The 22643-nt window shown below is 45.0% G+C and overlaps 1 protein-coding gene across 2 annotated transcripts; it reads right to left on the reverse strand.

Moving 5' to 3' along the window:
* Nucleotides 1-4115: 4115 nt before the first annotated feature.
* LOC133905842 (zinc finger CCCH domain-containing protein 65-like) lies at nt 4116-20863 on the reverse strand. 2 transcript variants are annotated; one of them, XM_062347617.1, is made up of 10 exons: nt 20284-20863; nt 19983-20057; nt 13204-13254; nt 12565-12624; nt 12075-12143; nt 11743-11802; nt 11044-11169; nt 10189-10494; nt 4865-5140; nt 4116-4655 (listed from the first exon to the last, which is right to left on the reverse strand). In XM_062347617.1, exons 1-10 carry the CDS (start codon nt 20686-20688, stop codon nt 4500-4502), a joined length of 1584 nt encoding a protein of 527 aa, XP_062203601.1. In that variant the 5' UTR covers nt 20689-20863; the 3' UTR covers nt 4116-4499. The 2 variants fall into 2 exon arrangements, with proteins under 2 accessions (XP_062203601.1, XP_062203600.1); XM_062347616.1 differs by having other exon boundaries at nt 11743-11811.
* Between the last annotated feature and the right edge of the window lie 1780 nt (nt 20864-22643).

The following is a 22643-nucleotide window of genomic DNA, read 5'->3' on the forward strand; positions in this document are numbered from 1 at the left end:
ATGAAGAGGGAGATTTTTGTCGAGCATAGGTAGCTGAGGACTTTGGATCGATAACCGAGCTCCACCATGCTTCACGCGAAGCCTGCACCAACAAGAAAACGTGTGCGCTCTAGCAACGGATCGATTCAGCTCCATATATATATCTTGCAGGAGAAACACCAGACCAAGAAAACACTCCTGGATACCATACTTACGGAGAAAAATAAATGCGCAGCTAGATCAGGCTACACGCGAGACCCATACGAATACTAGTCGTCCTAGGATGGATACGTATGGTACATTCAGGCAAATGCCATTGCTAGGATGTGGATTCCTGTGGCATGCCTTTCCCTGTTTCCTTTTTCTTCTGTACGTATTTCCACAAACAGAAATTAACACCATTATACTCTAATACCTCATTTTATATATTCAGGTCGGTTTTGTTAGATACAGCACATGTGTGCACGGTATCAATAACAAGCCAGATGAATCTTGTAAAGAGAATCAAAATAAGAAGGCTTCAGACCTGAAGAAGGAAAGTAGATGGGAGGTGCAAAAGTGAACCTGGATGGTTCCTTTGTCGAACAAACCGGAGAGGCAGGTATTGGGCAATTGCCAGAAATCATAGACCGAAGGTTCTGCTGTCATCCTGGAGGGCCTTGTTCCATTGCGGTAGCATTGCCGAGGCAGAGTTGTTGGCGTGTGTCACGGGCTTAAGGTTGGTACAACAGTGGGTGCATATGCCAATGGTTTTTTTAGAGAGACTGCGCGAGGATGGTGGCTGCTTTGAACAAAAAAGAAGAGGATCACTCAGAGATTGACTTACAAATAAGACAGGCAAAGGAACTTTAGGGGCTTTTGTGGTTGATATACTTTAGAAGCAATTATAGGGATGATTGTATCATATCTAAATTTATGTACTTTTAAATAATGTGTTATTTTATTTTATGGATAACTATTATTTATATTGATTGATAAGTATGTGATTTGTTCGTGAAGCTCTTTATTTATATTGTGATGTTATTCTGAGTGATCCCTGCTCTCAAATTATTATGTGCGACAATGATGATTCATAGACTAGTATATATATTGATTGATTATCACGTTTCACGGATAATAGGTATAGAGATATCAAATCAATAATTTAGACACAGGTTAGAGAACATGGTGTTAGATAAACCCACTTTGAGATACTTATGGGATTGTTATATGATGTGTTGTAAGTTGCAATCTTAAATGGTATACTGCATATGATGTGTCATCAGTTGTAATATCAAATGGTATACATACAGGATGCTTAGACCTAATGTCGTCATTAATTTCTACAATGTGTAATGACACATTTTATGGCTACCAAACATCACTTCGTAACTGAGTAGTCATAAAAGTAGTTTTTTTATTTATCATGAAAAATATCATCGGGTGTGAGCGATCAAGATAGAATTTGCCCTTCCTATATAACGGGAGAGATACCTTTAGGACCCTCATTGTGGTTGGATTAGAAAGTGCATAGTCGTGCCAATGTAATTAAAGATTTAATCACGAGTTTAATAATCCAATATAAGATTAAGTGAATGGTCAAACTATCACATAGATGATATGTGTCTCGTCTTGAGTTTGACTGGTATCATGAGGTAAAGGGATCGGCGCATGTGTATATCAAGATTCAGTCGATACGATCTTTATGTATACTCGAGAGTCAATATATCTTGCTAGGGACAGATGTCGATTTCGATTTGGAAAAGGATTTCCGAGTCGTGTCATTTATACGTGAACCTAACGGATCACACACTTAGTAGGTTGGAACATTATGTACGGATTGGATCTGTTAGTGGGTTTAATTGGATTGTGATCCATGAGGTAGTAGAGTTATAATGAGTTACTAACGTAAACCTATTAGTGGGCTCTATATAAGGGGAGGCGTGAGGTGAGAGCGTGAATAGTTTAGCCACTCCAAACCCTAGCCGCGTCCCCTCCACCCGACCTCACGAAACTCGCGCGCACGGTGTTAGAACACCGGCGCATGACGTTCCACTACAAGACGTGTGAATATCGTAGAGACGCTACTATAATTACAACACTGATTGGCTTGATGACTTAGAACTCAAAGCTATAGCTAATTTGACTTCCGATCGTATTCAACTCAGAAGTCAAAACATACCAAACTAGAAAGTCAATCGTCTATATCTACTCAAGTAGGAGATCGCGTAGAAATGATGATCAGCCTAGTGAGTTCGGCTAGTTTCTCTACATCGGCATGAATGATATTAGACTAGTTTATTCCAGTTCTTCTTTCGCTGTATTGCGTATCTCTAGTGGTAACGATCTATGATTCCCTACTCGCATAGTTTTTTGATTAAACACGATAAAAAAATTTATTTTATGTTAACATAATCTACCTGTTCCCGAACAACTTTTGCAAGAAATGGAGGTCGTCGTAGAGAGGTCAACGTTGTAGCGCATGGACTTAATCAATTAGCTAGGAGGAAGTCTGGCTGCAGCAAATGCCCACTTGTATTGGCCCAGCTAGTGAACAATGATTGTAATCCTCTATCCTTGTTAATGAAACTCTCTTTTACCTCGAAGTAAAAAGAATCAAAATAACAGCGATGAATCGTCTGACAAGAAGAAATTACAGATTTTTGTAAAACGAAAGCAATTATGCATGGCCTCGGAATAGCGACGGGCTTTCGTCTCTCACAACCTCTAGAACTTTTATGAGCCGCAGACTATTGCTTTCTTTTTTCTTTTCGGAAAAGAGAGTTTTATTAATTTTCATCGTTACATCAATATAATATAAACATAAGAGTTTATCCTTAGCCTCTGTATAACTACGATACATACAACCACAATTTTAGCAACAGCAAACCAAAACATGAGACCCAAAACTAATATCAATCTAGCAAGAAAGAAATACATCTCCTCAACTGAGGTAAAATCGACCTCTCAAAAAAAACTAAGGTAAAACGATCAAGCTTGGATCCGGAGTCTAAACTGTTATCCAAACTTAGTAAAAAGCTCTCTAGCCGTCCGCTCCAATTGCATACATGACGCAATAACTATCCCGCGATACTCTTACCGATATAATACAGACCACGTACAGAGTCAATATGTACTAGCAAAGATAATATGTAAATGAGACACATATTTCTTCTTATTAAAGACAATATTATTTTTGTATAGATATAGTGACCAACAAAATGTGATTGTTGCCGCTAAAATATAGCCTTTTAAGTATTTATTAAAACCCCAAAGCCAGTTCTCCAATATGTTTTGAACACTTCTACCTAAACTATTAATCATGTAGAATGTACGAAACGGCAAATAAAAAAAGTGATGCTTATTTGTCCATGCTTATCACCATGATATTATCTTTCACTTAATTATCTTTCGTTAATAGAACATCCTTGTTTAAATAACAATGAAAGAATTTCATTTTTTAGAGGAAATTTTAATTTTCACATTTGACTATTCTAGAATTGCTTTCTGCACAAGAATTTAAACAATTCAGCTCTAAAGAATAACCCAAACTCGAAAAACTAACAAACCAAACACTAAGCTTGTACTAGTTCTTAAAGTCGAGGAACAAGCTTTTATGTAATTCAACCACAAGGATGAAATTAATCCGAGAGAATCAAACAACTAAAATTAGAGTTTTTCAAAAAGCAAATGCTATCAAGATAGTCAAACATCAAAGTTCTAAAATAGCAAAAGAAAAAAAGGAGCAAGATCACAGTGTTCGCAAATTCATGGCTAAATCCACTGTATATGAGTACGGCCAGAAAAAAAAATCCCAATTCATAATTAGCCACCGAAAAAGTCTGCCCCACTCTCTATGCCACCCTAATTTCAATTTCTTTCACTCCATGAAATTTGAAATTCAGGTGGCAGGGAGTAAAAGGCCAACTTATTCGATAGCTAATCATGAAACCAGATTATTCGATGACAAATAATCGATTTACCTCCAATTTCTTTCAGTAATTTGTTAAAAATTTTAAAGGTAACCTAGTTTTGGCCCATTAGTTCAACCAACAGCTAGCGCCAGGAATGTCGGATGAACCTTGGCCAGAACTAGCAGTCTAGCAGTTGGTGTATGTGCACTACTGTCACTGTCATCAAAACGTACGCACAAGAAATTTTCCTGCACAAATTCAGTTTATTATCACAACCATGCTATTATAAAATCCCCGAAAATCCATGACTAACCCACCAAACTTGTAGTACGAAGCTTGTTATGCAACCAAAACATGTACTACGAAGCAGCGAGGATTTTAAGTCCAACGGCAGTTATGTACGAACTGTAACTGCTGTACAGCGTCAAGGTTCAGTACTGCTACAGGTTTGATTGGTTTAATGAATACCATCGGCAATGTACCCAGCTTCATGCAACTTCGTTGCAGCTTGCGAGCCGGATCTCTACCGTCAACCACGTGCAGCTTTTCAGCTACGCTATTTTACAAGTCGAAGTTATTAGAGCATCGCGGCGACCTCCGAAAAATCGCTCATCTCATGCCTGCTTGCTAAACGGCAAAGTTTCCTGGAGTGGGGTATTGGCCAGGGAGAGGCGGTCCGGCTGCCGATACAGGAGGACCGAAATTGAAGGGGTGGTTGAACATGCAAGCTGGCCCATACTTGCAAACACCGAAGCGGCCATAGTATGTGCACACAGGTTGATCCTGTAAGAAAATAACAATGGAAAGGAAAAAAAATGCTTAGCAAACCAGTGGCGACGAGCTTAAACATTTCGTTCAGGAATAGTATGCATGTTACGTGGTCAACCAAAAGGCAACTCCCCAAAAAAAGTGATGTGATGTTCCCAAAACATATGGAAGCCATATCTTCTTTTCTCTCATAAGTCAAATAAACTGATTGGATCGGAACTTACTGGTTTGATAGGCAAGCCGAGAGGGCTAAGACCTCCTGTTAGTGGTGCAGGCAGCCGCGACCTTGGATGGTGAAATCTGCATTTCATCCTGTATTTGCAGAAACCACTTCTAACAAAATGCTGACACTCAGGTTGGCCAGGTCTCTCTGGATATTCATCAGAAGGCAGTTGCTGATGTCCCGGTATATCTGCTACCTTGTACATCGGATGATTCATATGAGCAGCAGGAAAATGCTGAAAAGGAACTCCAGGAGGGTAATATGGACTCAAAGTAACCTGAAAACAATGTTTGCATATCGAAAAGTTATCCAAGAGAAGGCATCAATATTAAGCATAGTGGAAAATTATTCAATGCACTTAGTGACAGAAATTGGGGAACTGAAACTGAAACAGAATACAGAATCACATTTTTCAGCGATCTCAACCAGAACATATCTATTGATGTCATGTGTGGCATCCAGTACCGTCGTAAGTGGCTGCAGGCACAGGAGAATGCAGCTCTCGATCAACCATGATCTCTTATCTTTAGGAATTGTTTTCCTAGTTTCCCCTTCAGTTAGTTTGGTTTGTTAGTTTGGTTAGTTTCCCTTCAGTTGGTTTGGTTTGTTAGTTTGGTTAGTTTCCCTTCAGTTGGTTTGGTTTGTTAGTTTGGTTAGTTTCCCTTCAGTTGGTTTGGTTTGTTAGTTTGGTTAGTTTCCCTTCAGTTGGTTTGGTTTGTTAGTTTGGTAGCATCGGAGGTTAGTTTGTTGCTCACATATTGTAATTGGCTGGCTGTAAGAGCCGATGGGCATTGGGATTAATGCAAGCAAGAAATCAATCTGTTATCTCATCCCCTTTCTCTACTCTCTCATCTCCCTGATGGCTTGACACCGCCTCCGCGTCAACACCCCAACCACGGGCAGGAAACCGGCCAAAGATCGGCCAGCGACCTCCCACAGCTATGCAATCCAGTCACTACCTCACAGTCGTGACAACTTGGTATCAGAGACCATGGGATCTGGGACTGCGCAGGACCAGTTCAAGAAGCTCCTGGCCGAGCAGGAGGATTTGCTGTGCAAAGAATTCCAAAGCAACTTCAACGACGTCAACGACAACTTGGTCGGTGCCACAAAGGCCCTAGGCGACGTCACCAAGACGATGGCCGATGTCATGGACTGGCTGACAAAGCTCGAGAGGTCAAAAGGGGTGCATGCACCACCACTTACGAGTGATTCCGTGGCGTCCGCCGCTAACCCTGACACAACACAGGAGGACACCATTTCGTCCAAGCCCAACGTTGGCATGTAGGCACCACTGGCGGCACCCCCTGCCGCAAAGGGTTCCCCAGCATGCCTCCTTGCCGGATCGGTTATCTTGCAGCACGATGGTATCTTGCGCCATGGCGCGGATCTCGTGCCCAAGAAACCGTTCATCACGCTATCATCCACCACCGGGGGCAACCTTGATGACGACAAGGCGGGCGCAAGCAGCGGAGTTGCGGGCGGTGTACCACGGTTCTTAAAGCTGGACTTTCCGCACTGAGGGGAAGACCGACCCGCTGCCATGGCTCAATAGATGTGAGCAATTCTTTCGCAACCAAAAGACAGAGAAGTCCAAAGTGTGGCTCGCCACCTACCACATGGAGCGATGCACACCTCTGGTATGCTCATCTGGAGCGCTCCCGCGGTGAACCGCCATGGGCAGAGTTCCACACCCTCTACAATACCCGTTTCGCCCATCCGTAGCAACTCGTTGGGTGAACTGCACCATCTTCGCCAAACAAGCTCGGTAGAAGACTACCATAGCTGATTCCTTGTCCTCCTTAGCCGCGCTAACCCTATGAGCAATTGTTCACGTCAGGGCTAGCTGAGGACATTCGCGTCGACATCTGATTCCTTGTCCTCCTTAGCCGCGCTAACCCTATGAGCAATTGTTCACGTCAGGGCTAGCTAAGGACATTCGCGTCGACATCGAGCTTCAAGACCTGCAAGACCTCAAGATGACCATGAGTTTAACCAAGGCATACGAGAAGGTGGCGTGTTCTGGCAATGCCTCGCGCAGCAAAGCTGCACGCGTGTTCCTGACACCTCGAGACTCGTCCTCTACGCCTGCGACAAACTCCTCCATTGTCGCAGGGCACCGGTACAGATGGGGTCGCTTCCCGTCAAATTCATCGCCTCACGCAATCAGAAATGGCAAATCTCCAGCACAATGGCCTCTGTTTCAACTGCGACGAAAAATTCATTCGCAACCACAAGTGCACTCACCTCTTCTTCATCGAGTACGATGACACCATGACGAACGACCATGACTTGGGAGACAAGACAACTCCCACGACGATCCGTGTATCTTCTTGTACGCAGTGACTGGCGTGCATACAGCGGACACGGTACGCTTTAAGGTCTGTGTCCAGGGGCACGAACTGGTCATCGCACAATTTTATCCAGGAAGACATTGCAATGCGCCTTGAGTCCCACTTGGAGCTAACGGCAATCCCATAGGATGCTTGGGCGCGTGTCCTACTCTAGACATGATAGTCGGCTCTGAGCCGTTCCAGCTAGAGTGTTATGCGCTGGCCCTTAGCGGATACGATCTCATCCTCGGCACATACCATTCTATGGGACTTCACGAAGCTCACAATGTCGTGCTCCATAAATGGGTGGTGCGTCACCTGGCACGATGAGCAAGGCCCTTCGTCACCGGTCTGCACGGTGGTTCACGACGACAATCTACTGGACAGGCTGCTCGACTCCTTCACGGATCTCTTCGGAGAGCCAAGTGGTCTACCGCCAGCACGAGCGCACAACCACCGTATCCACTTGGCAACCGGTGCTCAGCCTGTGGCGGTGCGACCCTACCGTTACCCCCAGCTCCAAAAGGATGAACTCAAGCGGCAATGCGTCGAGATGCTCGAGCAAGGCATCATCCGCCTGAGCACCTCCACGTTCTCTCTGGTTCTGCTGGTCAAGAAGCGCGACGGCACATAGAGGTTCTACGTCGACTATCGCGCCCTCAACGTGATCACGATCAAGGACAAGTTCCCCATCCTTGTGGTGGAGGAGCTCCTCGACGAGTTACATGGCGCGTGCTACTTCACCAAGCTCAACCTCCGCTCCGGGTATCACTAGGTGCGAATGCACGCCGCTAATGTAGAGAAGACATTGTTCCACACGCATCAGGGACACTATGAGCTCCCCGTCATGCCATTTGACCTGGCGAAAGCACCGGCAACTTTCCAAGCACTAATGAACGACATCGTCAACGATACCTGCGTCATTTTGTACTTGTATTTTTTTATGATATCCTCATATACAGTTCTTCGTGGGCGGATCACCTTCGTCATGTGCGCGCAGTCTTGGAAGCGTTTCGTCAACACAAGCTCATACTCGAGATCTAAGTGCTCTTTTGGAGTACCCACAGCCTCCTACCTCGGCCACGTGGTGTCAGCTGAGGGTGTCACCATGGATAGCCAGAAGGTGCAAGCGGTCAGTGAGTGGCCAGTACCCCATTCGATGCGCGCCGCTCGCGGGTTTCTCGACCTCACCGGATACCACAGACGCTTCATCAAGGGCTATGGCACCATTGTCGCCCCTTTGACACGCTTGCTGAAGAAGGAAGGCTTAGAGTTGACGAATGACACCACCCACACATTCACGAAGCTCAAGCAGGCTCTTTTGTCACCGCCAATGCTACAACTTCTAGATTCCAGGCGAACCTTCATCGTGGAATGCGACATCTCTGGTTCAGGGATGGGCGTGGCCCTGCATCAAGGAAGTGGGCTGGTCGCTTTCTTCAGCAAGGTGATGGCTCCTCATCATGTCGGTCTGGCTATCTATGAGCACGAGCTCATAGCACTGGCGCAAACAGTGAAGCACTAGAGGTCGTATCTTTGGGGACATACTTTTGTTGTGCGCACAAATCATTACAGCCTAAAGTTCCTCCTCGACCAGCATCTCTCGACCATCCCCCAACACCGGTGGATCAGCAAGTTGATGGGCTTCGATTTCTCCGTCGAGTACAAGGCCAACAGCACCAACATAGTCGCAGACGCATTGTCTCGCCATGACACAAATATCGTGTCCACCTGTGTCGTGTCTATTCCGACATTTGAAATTTGGGACGAGCTCCGACGGGAGCTGGATCAGTCCGCATATATCCAGTGGTTGAAGGACGATGTCGTGGCCGCTCGTAAAGGGCCGCAATGGGAAGTCCGCAACGAGCTCGTCACGGTTGGGCACCACATCTTCGTTTCGGCCGTGCCTTCCACGCTTTCGATGCTCCTGGCGCAAGTGCAATCCACCGGGCATGAGGGCGTGCAACGCACTCCATCGGCTCCGTGCAGACTTCCATATTCCTAATGATAAGGCACTGGTGCAAGACTATGTGCGTGATTACGCGGTGTGCCAACGTAACAAGACAAACCATCTGCACCCAGTAGTCTTGCTTCAGCCACAGCCCATGTCGGCACAAATCTGGAGCGACATCGCTATGGACTTCGTTAAAGGACTGCCCCACGTCAACAACAAATCCGTCATTTTGGCGGTGGTGGATCGTCTGTCCAAGGCGACGCACTTCATTTCCCTCAGTCATCCGTACACAGCAACATCGGTGACTAGGGCATTCTAGTTTCCATTCAGTTGGTTTGGTTTGTTGGTTTTGTTAGTTTCCCCTCAATTGGTTTGGTTTGTTAGTTTGTTAGCATCAGAGGTTAGCTTGTTGCTCACATATTGTAATTGGCCAGCTATAAGAGCCGATGGACATTGGGATTAATGCAAGCAAGAAATCAATCTGTTATCTCATCCCCTTTCTCTACTCTTTCATCTCCCTGCTGGCTTGACGCCTCCTCGACGTTAACACCCCAACCACGGGTAGGATACCGGCCAAAGATTGGCCGGCAACCTCCCACAGCTATCCAATCCGATCACTGCCACACGATCGTATATTTACTATCTTCACTGAAAGCTAATCAAAACTACTAAATAGATAACAGGAGTTAGCATGCATTAATTTTCTCTATTGGCATAATCCTAACAATTCAATATAAGTTAATATAAATACAAATGGCTGCACTCTTTTTGAGTTCATGTAACATAATTAGCAGTTGAACTGAAAAAAACACCAAATGGAATAAATATCATACAAAACTATGTTAACCAATTTCGGTCAAAACCAGTGTACTTTTCCCAACCCAAGAAGTTGTAGTACTCAAAAACAGCTGCGAACACACACCAGCAAAATAGACTACATGTTCAGTTTTCACTCCACCAAAAAGCAAGTTTAGGACAACAAAATAAATTCATGGCAACCACTGAAGTGAAAGAAATATTTTATAAGAGTATATTTACCTGGTGATACCCACTCCAGTCAGGAGACGGATACATTCCTTGAGGTGGAATTATTCCTGCACTGTACGATTGTGCTGGGGCTAGAAAAGGAACATGCTGCTCATTCAATGCTCTCTGGTCGGGCCATATTGGAATACTTGGCTGAGAGGGCCCTTGGATATTTTGCTGTGATGTATCCCCATTCTCATGGTCCAACGCCGGTTCTTTAGAAGGCTGTACGTTAGAAGGATCTGGATGGTGAAACTTGCAGTTAGTGGCATATTTGCAGCTCCCAGTGCGCATATAGTATGGGCACTCCTTTGCCCCCTGCAAGATTATAGTCACCAGATTATCATTTCAAAATCTTAATTAAGAAATATCAAATGCTTGGTAACAAAAAGACATTTCTGCGACTTCTCAAACGGAATTTAAGAAACGACTGTCAATACATAGGGAAATATCAAGCGCACACCAGTTATTCTTTTAATTTCAACTTCAAAACTAATTGGTTCAGAAGCAAGAAATAAAATATGTTCACTGCGAATAGTATATTTTGTCCTTTACTTTCTATTTCCTTTTCTACTTGATTTACCATTTGTCATAACTTTATCTATGTATACCTTTCAAAATGGATTGAACCTTAACTTTTTAACTTTCATACCAAGGTAAACTAGGTTGAGAAGTGCATCCACAATTTTTTTCAGAACTTTCATGTTAATTTGGTGCCTGAATTGATGATCTTTTTATGATTGCACCTAGATAGTATTTTGCACTTCACAGTAGTATGCTAGAGTGTGAGAACATAACATAAACCAGGGAACTTTACGAGACATGAATGGATGAGGATACAAGCTGTATAACTAATGAAAGACTTACTGGGCGCAGTGGAAGACCAAGAAAGTTCAGCTCAACCTTTTCAACCTCTGTTTTCCCTTCTTTTCCCTCGCGGTGAAGGTATTTGCACACTTTCCCAAATTTGCATCCTCCTGGTGTTGAATAATACTGGAAGATACATTATGTTAAAGGACACACAGGATAAAAACATCCTTGTCATTGAAGATCTAATCCCTAACTCGTACCATAAATTTAACACTAAGATATGTGTGCATGAGTTTGTGCTGTGTGTTACTATCAACCGATTATGGTGCTCAGAAGAAACTAACTTGGCAAATAATGGGACAGAATTACTCAATTAGAAAAGCATTCATTGAGGTCCACATAACTGCAAATAATGTACACAACAAGGAAACTTCTGAAAGCCATGGTAGCTACGCCGGTGGGGGGACTATGCCAGCCTGAGACAAGAGTTGTTTTTTCAGACAGGCATCTAGTTTATTTGATCCCAGTTGCAAACATGGGTCGAGACAGCAGACACCAGTTGGCTCATGACTTCAGGGAGCTGGTCCTCAGCCCAAATACCAATTAAGTGAGCATTAACATGTGTTATTATGGAACTAACAAATCAATTTAGAAGAAAAAATGTTCAAAAAAATACAGAGTCAAAAGCTCAGTGCAGGTTGATCACAGAAAAGTCAATCAACAACTTATCAACATGGTGAAAAATCACAAACAAACCTTGCATTCCTCCTGGGTACTACCTTCTGAAACGGTTTCCTTTCTTTTATCTTTGGCACCCTTCAGAATCTCAAAAGTCGGAAAAAACACAAAGAATAATCAGCTAACAATAAAATAAGGCTTCACATAACACACAAATCATTGAAAAGATTATCAAGTTATGCAATCCTCCATGAGGACAGGATGATCACGAATGTATCTTATCATGCTAGCATGGTAAATATATAATTTTGTTGGCAGTTGCTTGAAGTTTCAAAAACTTGCATGTCCCTCTGTGTGAACTGTGGACGATCAAGACAAAGCCAAAGGGCTTTGATATATTAATTCCTTACCTTGTGATTTGTGGAATTCGTCTCATCTAACTTCTTGAAATAAATTCCTTTCTCAGGCTCCTGAGCAATCTGCCAACATAAGATATGAGAATTTAAACTTCAAATATAATTTCATGTACTAAGCAATCTCAAGCATCGTTCACATGACAACAACAACAGCACCAGCAGCCATTGTCCTAAGCAAGTTGGGGTAGGCTAGAGATGAAACCCACAAGATCCAACTAAAAAGATGACGTGAAAACAATAATGATAATAAAGATACTAGTAACTTGATAATCATTCACATGATAAAGCACAAATGTAAACATCAAACATGGACAATCTTTAAAAAGAGGAAGCAGCAGTGTCTATTGAAGTTAGTTATCACAGAAAAAAACTGGCATTTCACTAGTTCAACAGCATGCACAATGTAATCATGCTAATAACAAACCTAACTGACAGAGATAAGACAACTTAAAAATTAAATAACATGCTCAAAGGCGATGCTGACCTCGTATGATGTCTTCCTATGATTTTCTGAGTTTGATGCACTCCCCTTGTCATCAAAACCCTACGGAAAATTTAAAAACAAAATTCAGTACTAGCATTTTACAATTCTACTACGGAAACCAAAAGAATACGTATCAACCTGTACATCAAATAACTAATCCCAAAAATGATGAATCAAGCTGTTTGATTCATGATCAAAATTAATCGCACACAGGGTGGCATCCTATCATTTCAGTTGTAACAGATTACGGAGACATGCCTTTGCAGCTGCTTCAAAGCTTAGTCAAATTCATATAGCATACATTGTTTTGTCGGGTATAGAAAACAACGGATGAAGGTTGTGTTATAAACTTCAAATACCCTTCCTAAGTTCCGCTTAGAGACAACAGATTAACGGGAAAATCCATTAGGAAAATCTATAGGTCAATCGTCCCACTACTCTTCTCCATTTTATACTGTGCCAACTGAAAGGAACCCTATTATAATGGGCCAAGTCAGCCACAAAATACCACATTAGACTGGCATGCAAAAATCAACTGTATATCAATTTGCATGCATCCATCACATTGGCTAGTGATTTATCATCAATTATGTATTATACCTTCACATTGGCATGTACAAACAAGGAAAAATGACTCACCACTGAATCTGCAATATCTGGAACAAGATCTTCATATTCGTCTCTAGGACCCTGATTGAAAAAATAAATAGAAAATTAGAAGCAGCAACCAAAGCTTGCTCAAAGGATTATATGCAACAATGTAGAAATAAATGCAGGTGTTGCTAATTTACAACAAAGAAAAATAATCATCATTCAACCTTACAAAAGTAAACTACAATTTGTGTCTTCAATTATCTTCATGCAGCACTGGTTGTGAAAGGCAAAACAGTAAGCACATTGAATAAGCATAGCACAGTACAAAGATTGAAAGGAAACATACCAACCGGCAACCTATACGATACAACCTAAGCATATGATAGATAAAAACAAGAAATAGAGCTTATATTGCAGTATAGGGGAAGTAGTAATGACCTCTCTTCTTTTCACAGGCAATCGATTATTACAAATTCAGGGATCTTATGTTGCTACTATGATCTTTTAATTTCAAGTGGTTAATCCAGAATTTGTTGGCAATTTTTGAACCAAGTACAAAACGCCCAATTAGTTGGCGATTTGCGGTTGTGCTACGGCGCTGGCGTTGCGGTTGTGCTACGGCGCTGGCGTTGGGGAGATAGCAAGGGCGAAAGTAGCAGGAGGTGGGATTGCGACAGAGAGCAAAGTGGATATCAGAACGAGGGCAGGTTCTTGTTGCCGGCAGAAGGAATGTCCTCAGCCAGCGTCAAGATCGGTCGCCCCCCCTCACAAGGAGCTTTATTCACCGATGCCTAACACAATGTCTACTATGGCCTTTATAAGATCAGGCACTGGGCCACACCTCACAACTAACAAACTGAATAACAAAGAAATCCTAACTCCTTGTGTTGATCGCTTGTCACTGCATCGGTCCTCAGCCACTTCTGGGCGCCATTTGCTTTGGTCGTCTCTTGTACACGCGGCCAACAAAAGCATCGATGACATTCCCCCTCGCCCCGAAACAGCTCGTCCTCGAGCTGAAAGTCCGGGTAGGCCGCCATGAAGGGCTCCAACTGCTCCCAAGTGACATCCATGGATTCCCGACCAACCCATAGAACAAAACTGAACACTTGCAACCGAAGCCACAACCAATCACCAACGTTGAACTCCACATCTCGGTGCCGGCGATCATATTGAAGCTTCATGGCATCCTAAGCTTGGCCGAGGCGTTCGCAAGTATCATCGAGGAACTCATCTCAGGCACGCATCTGTAGTTCAACTGTCGGAACTTGTGTCGCCCCCGATCGAAAAGAGGTGATTGTTGGTGGATCCCGACCGTAGACCTTGAACGGCGTGGTGCGCAATGATGACTGATAGGAAGAGTTGTAGCAGAATTCCGCCCATGGAAGCCATTGCAGCCAAGAACACGGCCGATCACAAGCCAAGAATCACAAGTACATGGTGATGACGTGGTTAGTAGCATCAGATTGTCCAAGGCGATGAAGTGAGTGAACTTCGAAAACCAATCGACAGCAGTCAGAATGATCGACTTGCCGCCAACCTTCGGAAAGCCTTACACAAAGTCCATCGCTATGTCACCCCACACCTCGGATGGCACCGGCAGTGGTTGTAGAAGGACAACCGGATGCAAGTGTTCAGTTTTGTTCCTCTGGCACACCGAACAGCTGTGGACGTGATCGTGGACGAGGCAGCGGGTGTGGCTGTTGAAGAACACAGAGCACAACTAGTGGAGTCTCTCAGAGCCCTCATGCCCCATGTGAGCGTCTTATAGCAGGGTCGGCCGTAAGGCCGAGCCATCGGGAACGAACACTTTGTTGTTGAAGAGCAGGAGATCATCGAACTCAGTCCACCCCTGCGCCGCCAAGCCATCAACCAGAGTAGCACGCACGGTCTGGACCTGGGCATTTGATGCGTACTCGTGACGCAGATCATCAAATACTGAGAACGACGGCCCAAAGAGCGCCATCAGCGCCAGCACACCCTCCTCCCTCCTGGACAGCGCATCGACCGCCGCGTTTTGCTTGCCTGGTTGATACTCCACCGCGAGGTCATAGCCAAACAATTTACCGACCTATGTGTGTTGCGATACCATAAATGATCGCTGATCTAGAATGTATTTGAGGATGTAATGGTCCGTGCGAACTATGAACAATCGACCCCATAAGTATGGCCGCCAGTGTCGCACTGCCTTGACGAGGCCAATGAGCTCACGGTGGCGTGATGTGGCGCAACAGCTCGACTAAAGAAGGCGATTGGGCCATCACCCTGGTGCAGCACGACGCTGAAGCCTACGCCGGATGCATCGCAGTCGACAGTGAAATGCTTGGCGAAGTCTAGAAGGTGCAACACGAGCGTCGTGGTGAGTGCTCGCTTGAGGTCGAGGAAGGCACTTGTGGCGTCGGGCGTCCAGGAGAAGGAATTGCGCTTGAGGAGCGCTGTCAGTGGTGCCCCCTGAATTTGCAGTAGTACCCCGTGAGGCCAAGGATGCCCCGCAGCGCCAGTACTGAGCGTGGCTGCGGCCACGCTTGCACCGCCTCCACCTTCATGTGGCCCATGGCGACGCCGCTAGTAGAGACGACATGGCCCAAGTATGCCACTTGTTTCTCGCCGAAGAAGCATTTGGAGCGTTTCAAGGCCAGGTGGTTGTCACGCAAGACTTGCAGGATGGCTTTGACATGTCTCAGATGATCCGCCCACGAAGAGCTGTATACAAGTATATCATTGAAAAAACGAGGACAAAACGGCATATAAAGGGACAGAGGAGCTTCATTCATCAATGCCTAGAACGTGGTCGGAGCGTTCGTCAGTCCAAAGGGCATGACCAAGAACTCAATGTGGTCATGGTGCGTGCGGAAGGTCGTCTTCTCAACATCATCTGCCCACATGCGTACTTGATGGTACCTGCTGCAGAGGTCCAGCTTGGTGAAGAACTTGGTGCCTTTTAGTTCATCCAGGAGCTCGTCGGCGACTGGAATCAGAAATCAGTCCTTGACGGTTTTCTCGTTCAGCGCCTGTAGTCGACGCAAAATCTCCATGTGTCGTCGTGCTTGCGAACAAGCAGTACGAGAGATGAGAAAGCCGACGTACTTTCACAGATGATGCCTTGATGTAACATGTCGATGCACTGACGTTCAATCTCATCTTTGAGTAGCTGTGGGTCTCGATATGGCTGAACCGCAATTGGCGGCGTACCAGGGAGATGGATGCGGTGATTGTTTCGTCGTGACAGCGGAAGGCCACGAGGCTTGGCAAAGATGTCGGCGTAGTCGGCGAGCAATGCGTCCATGAGATTGTGTATGGCGGTGAGGTTGGCGCTTGGGCTTGGTGTAAAAGTGGTGTTGATCCTGCACCATTTGACAGCATGTTGCCCTCGCCAAAATGCCATGGAGAGGTCCTGAAGTCCCAAAAAATGGGCCTAAGGATGCAGAGCCACGGGACCCTGAGCACGAGGTCGAAGCCGTCCAAGGGTATGATGTAGCAGTCCATGTGGAATAGCTCTCCGTCGGTGTCCACCGACGTCTGTCGACAAACCCCCGAGCTGGCCACACGGTCACTGTTGGCCACCTTAACACGCAGACCAGCTCAATGTCAAACGGGAAGACCCAGGTGGCGCACCACATCGTCATGTATGAACATTTGCGTCGAGCTCGAGTCAACCAATGCTGTCAGTGCAAGACCGCCAATGCACATAGCCAGTTACATTGTGTGCGCCGCTGCAATTCAAGTGAGCGCATGCAAGGAGATTTGCAGATCCTCTGTGGTGTGCACGTCAGCGATCGTGTAGTCATCCTCGATTTCTAGCAAGAACACACCCTTAATGGTGCAGCAGTGTTTCCTGCTGAACTTCTCTATACAATAATAGCAGTCCCTTTAGGCGTTTCTCGGCCATCTCCTCGGCGGAGTCTCTGGAAATGGGCTCGTGGTGCCGCCACGGAGACGGCTTGGGGCACTGTCAGGCGCGCTCTGGCTATGGCTGGGGTCGAGGCAGAACGGTCGATGCCTTGGTTGTCGCCAATTGGGGAGCCGCACGTGGTGTTGGTGTCAAACGTGCGGCCGTGGCCCTGGTGTCCTCTACCGCCACTTGTCACCGATCATAAGCCCGCACGAGGCTCATGGCCATCTAGAGATTAGATGGCCCTTGCAATTCGACATCGATCTTCAAGGGCTCGCCCAAGCCAGCGGTGAAGAGGGCGACTTGATGCTTGGTGGTGAGATCATCGCAGCGGCAGAGCAACACTAGAAATTGTCACTAGTAGTCTTCGATGGAGCCTGTTCGACGCAGCACCTTGAGCTCGCCCAAAGTGTTTGCTCGGATTGGCGGCCGAAACGCGTATTCACGAAGTCAACGAAGCGAGGCCAGGATATGACGCCGAACTCGTGCTCCAATTGGTAGTACCACAGTTGCGCAACGCCATCCGAATGAAAGGAGGCCCACCAAACCTTCTCCATGGTGCGGTTGCCGTGGAAGAACGTTTCACACTTGTTAAGCCATGGTAGGGGATCTTCTTCCCCGTTGAAGTGAGGGAAGGAGAGCTTGGCGTGTCGCGCGGCACCCCTATTGTCGTCGCTGCCGGAAGGTCGACGTCGCGGGCCACCCGAACAAAAGTCATCAACACGTGCATCACTTGCGCTGAGTGCAGTTCATCAGCTACCTTCGGTATCATCTTCTGGCGTAAATGACGACTCACCGTCATCGAGCTCGCCCACCTGGAACTTCTCCGTGCGTGCCAAACGAAGATCATGGCGGTCAAGACGGCTTGTTCATGGATGCCAACTGTGCCAGGATTTGATCAAACTTTGCATTGGTGTCAGCGGCGGCGGCGGAACCAGGATCTGCAGGGCCGGCCATGGTCGGCAGTGACCTAGGCATCTCTGATACCAAGTTGTTACTGCGCTGGCGTTAGGGAGATTGCAAGGGCGAAAGTAGCAAGAGGTGGGATTGCGACAGAGAATGAAGTGGATATCAGAACGAGGGCAGGTTCTTGTCGCCGACCGAAGAAATGTCCTCAGCCAGTGTCAAAATCGGTCAGCCCCCTCACAACGAGCTTTATTCACCGATGCCTAACACAATGTCTACTGTGTCCTTTATAAGATCAGGCACCTGGCCACACCTCACAACTAACTAACTGAATAACAAAGAAATCCTAACTCCTTGTGTTGATTGCTTGCCACTGCATCAGTCCTCAGCCACTTTTGGGCGCCATTGCTTTGGCCGTCTCTGGTACACGCGGTCAACAAAAGCGTCGATGACAGGTTGGTTGAAGAATTAGTATGCTGCATGCTTTAACTTGAGGTGCTGCAGATTCATGAGGTCTCGAACCCTGTTCCCTAGATTCCTATGATGTGAGGATCAGAATACACAAGGTACTTATCAGAAGAACACACAAGGTGCTTATCAGGATACCAAGAAATTTGGGGGAAGACAGCATGGAACAAAGTATTTGGGGAAAAAGCACAGAACAAGACCTAGAAGGCGACCACATGTAGATCCCAGTACTATTAAAGGAGTAATAGTGCAATACCAGAATTGTTACTTTCACAAAGACTAGTAAATGTTATTCAAGAAAAACTAAGCATTGCCCCCTTAAAGCCTATGGAAGCAGAGTGAGTTTGATACAGTAGGGACAACGCAACCAAAACAGCTATTCATCAAGCAGACATCCAAGAAGGTGCTCAACTAGATTACGAAAAGAACAAACAGCTTTTTCTAAGGTGAGATTTATATTTTGAATTACACAAACTTTTCTTCCATATTGTTGTACAGTAGGCACCCCCCCTATTTTGCCATCAAATAGGGGGGGGGGTGTTGTCGAGAGGGAAGCACTGAAAAGACAACAAAACCTTTCATCTACAGAAGTTACTTCAGTGGATGATCTTTTATAACACAACCATGATCCATTGTATAGTGAGATGAGGGACAAGACTAGCCCGTAAATCTTGAGAAAAAAAAAAGTACCTTGTGGAAGAACCTTGTGTTTCTTTGTTCAGTATCATGGACTAGAAGAGCTATTGAGCTAAGCTTGGTCAAGTCATTCAACAGATATATGCACAGATGTCAACCAATTCCATTCGAATATGCCATTTCCGATATAATAAAAGAAAAAAATAAGGTGCACAAGGAACAAAATGCTATCTTATATGTGCCAAATCATATTATTTAAACAATCAAAATTGATGAGAAGATTAACTTGATTGTATATTGCAACTTTAATATGACGATGCACGCAGCAAAAATATTAGGAAGAGTAGCATTTGAACACCATGAAGTATGCACATTTATCATCACCACCAAAAGACACATTCAAGGAACAATGACGCCAAATTAGGAAACTAATCTACTTTTTGAGATCGATTGGGAACTGGATGCACTTGGGAGTAAAAACACCAGAGGATGTGGTACAAGCATATGCATATACTATGTCAGGCACTTATTTACCTCACTAAAGTGATGAACACTCATCAGATGGGTTTAATACTACTTAGTATCCATCAGATGATTGAATGGATGGCAAATCCAATCTCGAGAACATAAAGAAGTTGAAGTGCATCCGGGACATCCCCCCCCCCCCCCAAACTTGTGTTATGGGAACAACTACATGCACATCACACACTCCAATTACTTCCCTAACCAGGTTGTGCATTTACCCACTCATGACAACCTAACCACCAAAATTGCTACATTTGCAAAACAAAACAAAAAACAAGTCTCCTTCACTCCGCCCAACCTCTTCCGTAGTAGCTTCGAGATGCCAAATTTAGACAGACATGCAAGCGCAAAGAACACCAGGCACACATGCAGAAGCAAGCGTAAAAGGGCCAATCACCTGATCATCATCAGGCGAAGATGCTTTATTACTGCTGCTGTTGCTCCCGCTCCCGCTGCCCCCACTCCCTTTCACCTGCACATGCATACAACGAAAGCAACGCGTGGTCACAAACACATGGAGAAAACAAAAAATGCAGCAAAAGCCGCCTCCTTTTCACCCCCTCCGCAAACCACCAAACCCTAACTCACCATCACCAGAACCAGATCAAAACTCCTCCCAGAAAAACCCCCAAAATCACCCCAAAAAAAGTTAGAGCTTGATTACTAGCCCGGCCCAAGTCCAAGCCGCCGCGACCTACCCTATTCTTCTTCTTCCGAGTAGGGTGGTTGAACTTGCACTTGACCCCGAAGCGGCAATTGCCGAACTTGAGGTAGTAGGTGCAGTCCGGCTCCCCGGGTCGCCGCGGGAACCGCGGCCTCGCATCCGCGCCCACCGCCGGCGGCGATGAGAGCGGCGGATGCAGATTCTCGCCGGCGACCTCATCGCAGCCGCCAGCGATGGTGAGGGGGACGGGGCCGTCCTCCCACCCCGACGGCTCCGGGAATCCTCCGCCGCCGGCGACGGCGAGTCCGAGGCCGGCGAGCTGCTTCTCGATCGCCGCCGCCGCCGCATCGGGGTCCCCGGCGCCGGAGGAGGGGGAGACCGAGGCGATCGGGGAGGAGGAGGCGTCGGGAGGCGGGGGCTTGGCATCGGCATCCGCCATTGGAGCCGAGGCGAGAGGAGAGAGAAAGGGAGGGGTAGTGATGGCGACGGTGATGGGGACGAGAGAGAGAGCAAAAGTGGGGAAGCGAAGCAAAGCGAAGCGGAAGTGGGGGGGAACCCTAGAGAGAGACAGCGAGGCGTGCGCGTCGGGGGAGGGGGTAAAGCGGTAGAAGCTGGTAAAAAGAGCAGATCTTTTACAGAGTCCTACATTTCTCAGAAAGGCCCTATATATTCCTTTATTTACATTTATAGGGTACAGAATCTACGAACAATGGCCTTGAAGGATAGTTTTGCGATTCAGATAATACTAGGGTTCTGGGTGTAAGAGTGGGGAGGGACGGGCGGACATGGGTGACTGTTTAGGGGCGCATGTGACGGACGCGCAGTGTGCCTTGACTAACGTGCGACCGCGCTTGGGAAGTTGATGGGCCCCACTGGGCGGTCAGACACGGGGAGACCGGCGGCAGTAGGAGAAGACCAGGAGGAAGCGGGGCTGGGGATGGGTCTCTCCCTCGCTGGGGTCCACCGGTCGGAAGCATCCAAGAAACCGGGGGTAGCAATAATAATATGTTAAAGCTAATTTCCATCGCGCCATATCCTTGTTATCAATTTTCTACTAGTTAATGTTGTATATATATTACGTGCCTAGATATGTATATATATTATGTGTCTAGGTTCTCTAGTTAATGTTGTAACATCTTCAGTTAAAATGTAAGAAATAATAGAGTTATAATCCGTAAAATATAGAGTTACAACTAGATATAAATAAAAAAATTGAATTAAAATTGCGTTATGGATGAGCGTAACTCCTAATAAATTTCTTATCTAATGAATACAACATAAGGAGCACGGTTGTAATCGTAGTATAATCTAAAACGTAACTAATTAATTTCTCGTAATACAATTATGTATTTTTAGACGTGTGGTTATAACTGATCTACATATTAGATTGTAATTGATAGTTATTTAAATTATAATTTGAGAATGACACAATAATAAATTATAATACACCTAGACGTAGGATATATATATCACTCTTGAACTAAAGTACCGAATATGATAATGTGGATGGTGGAATATGGGCACGTAGGGCCTATGAGATAGCAAGGAACTTCTCCCTCGTTTTCTATCACTATGTCACCAGATTTGATGTTAGAGAGGTATAGTATCCATCTCTAACAGAGCCTGTATTTAGTAGTACAGTGTTTAAAAAAGAAACACTCATCCTCTAAATTTGTGAATTACTATAGCACCCATAATACTGATCATAAAGATTGATTGTGTGCTCGAAGGAAGAAAGAGAATAATAAAAGATAGAAAATAAGGTAGTTGATGGAGATAAAAAAATAAATAGTATTATAATAATATTAAGAAATACTATAATAATATTATAGAGAATAAAGTTTTAAAGTATCTATAAAATAATTTAATAAATAAATATTGACAACGGGTGACCAATGAAAGGTGCATGGAGGAGATGGCTCCCCTTCTCAACGTCGTCTCCAATCTTTAGAACTCATTTGAATCTTCTCGAAAATAAGCACATACATAAGACGATGTAGAATCTCAAACAATGATTGTGACGTTGGCAGCTTTGCTAGCTCGTTTAGCTCAAAAGCGCTTCATGGCACCACGCGAAATATGAGATTGCTACCATAAGACCACTTCTAATACTAATTTTTTAAAATATTAATTAAATGTCCATAAAAATGATATTATAAGTAATTTAAAGATGAAATAGAAAGAGTGTGTTTCTTATGAAAGAGAAAAGGTAGTTGTTTGAGTAATCCTAGATGATTGTGAGATAATAAATTGCTTTAGGATACCTTAAGAAACTAGCAGACACATATATGTATCGGAAGCTTATTTATTAACATTAATTTCTTACTCTTTCTTCTTTTAGCATCACCAAAGAAACAAAATATTATGAGTGACCTAACCTTATTGTTCCTCTAC

Source organism: Phragmites australis, chromosome 23 (assembly GCF_958298935.1).
Source record: "Phragmites australis chromosome 23, lpPhrAust1.1, whole genome shotgun sequence".
NCBI classification, from domain to species: Eukaryota; Viridiplantae; Streptophyta; class Magnoliopsida; order Poales; family Poaceae; genus Phragmites; species Phragmites australis.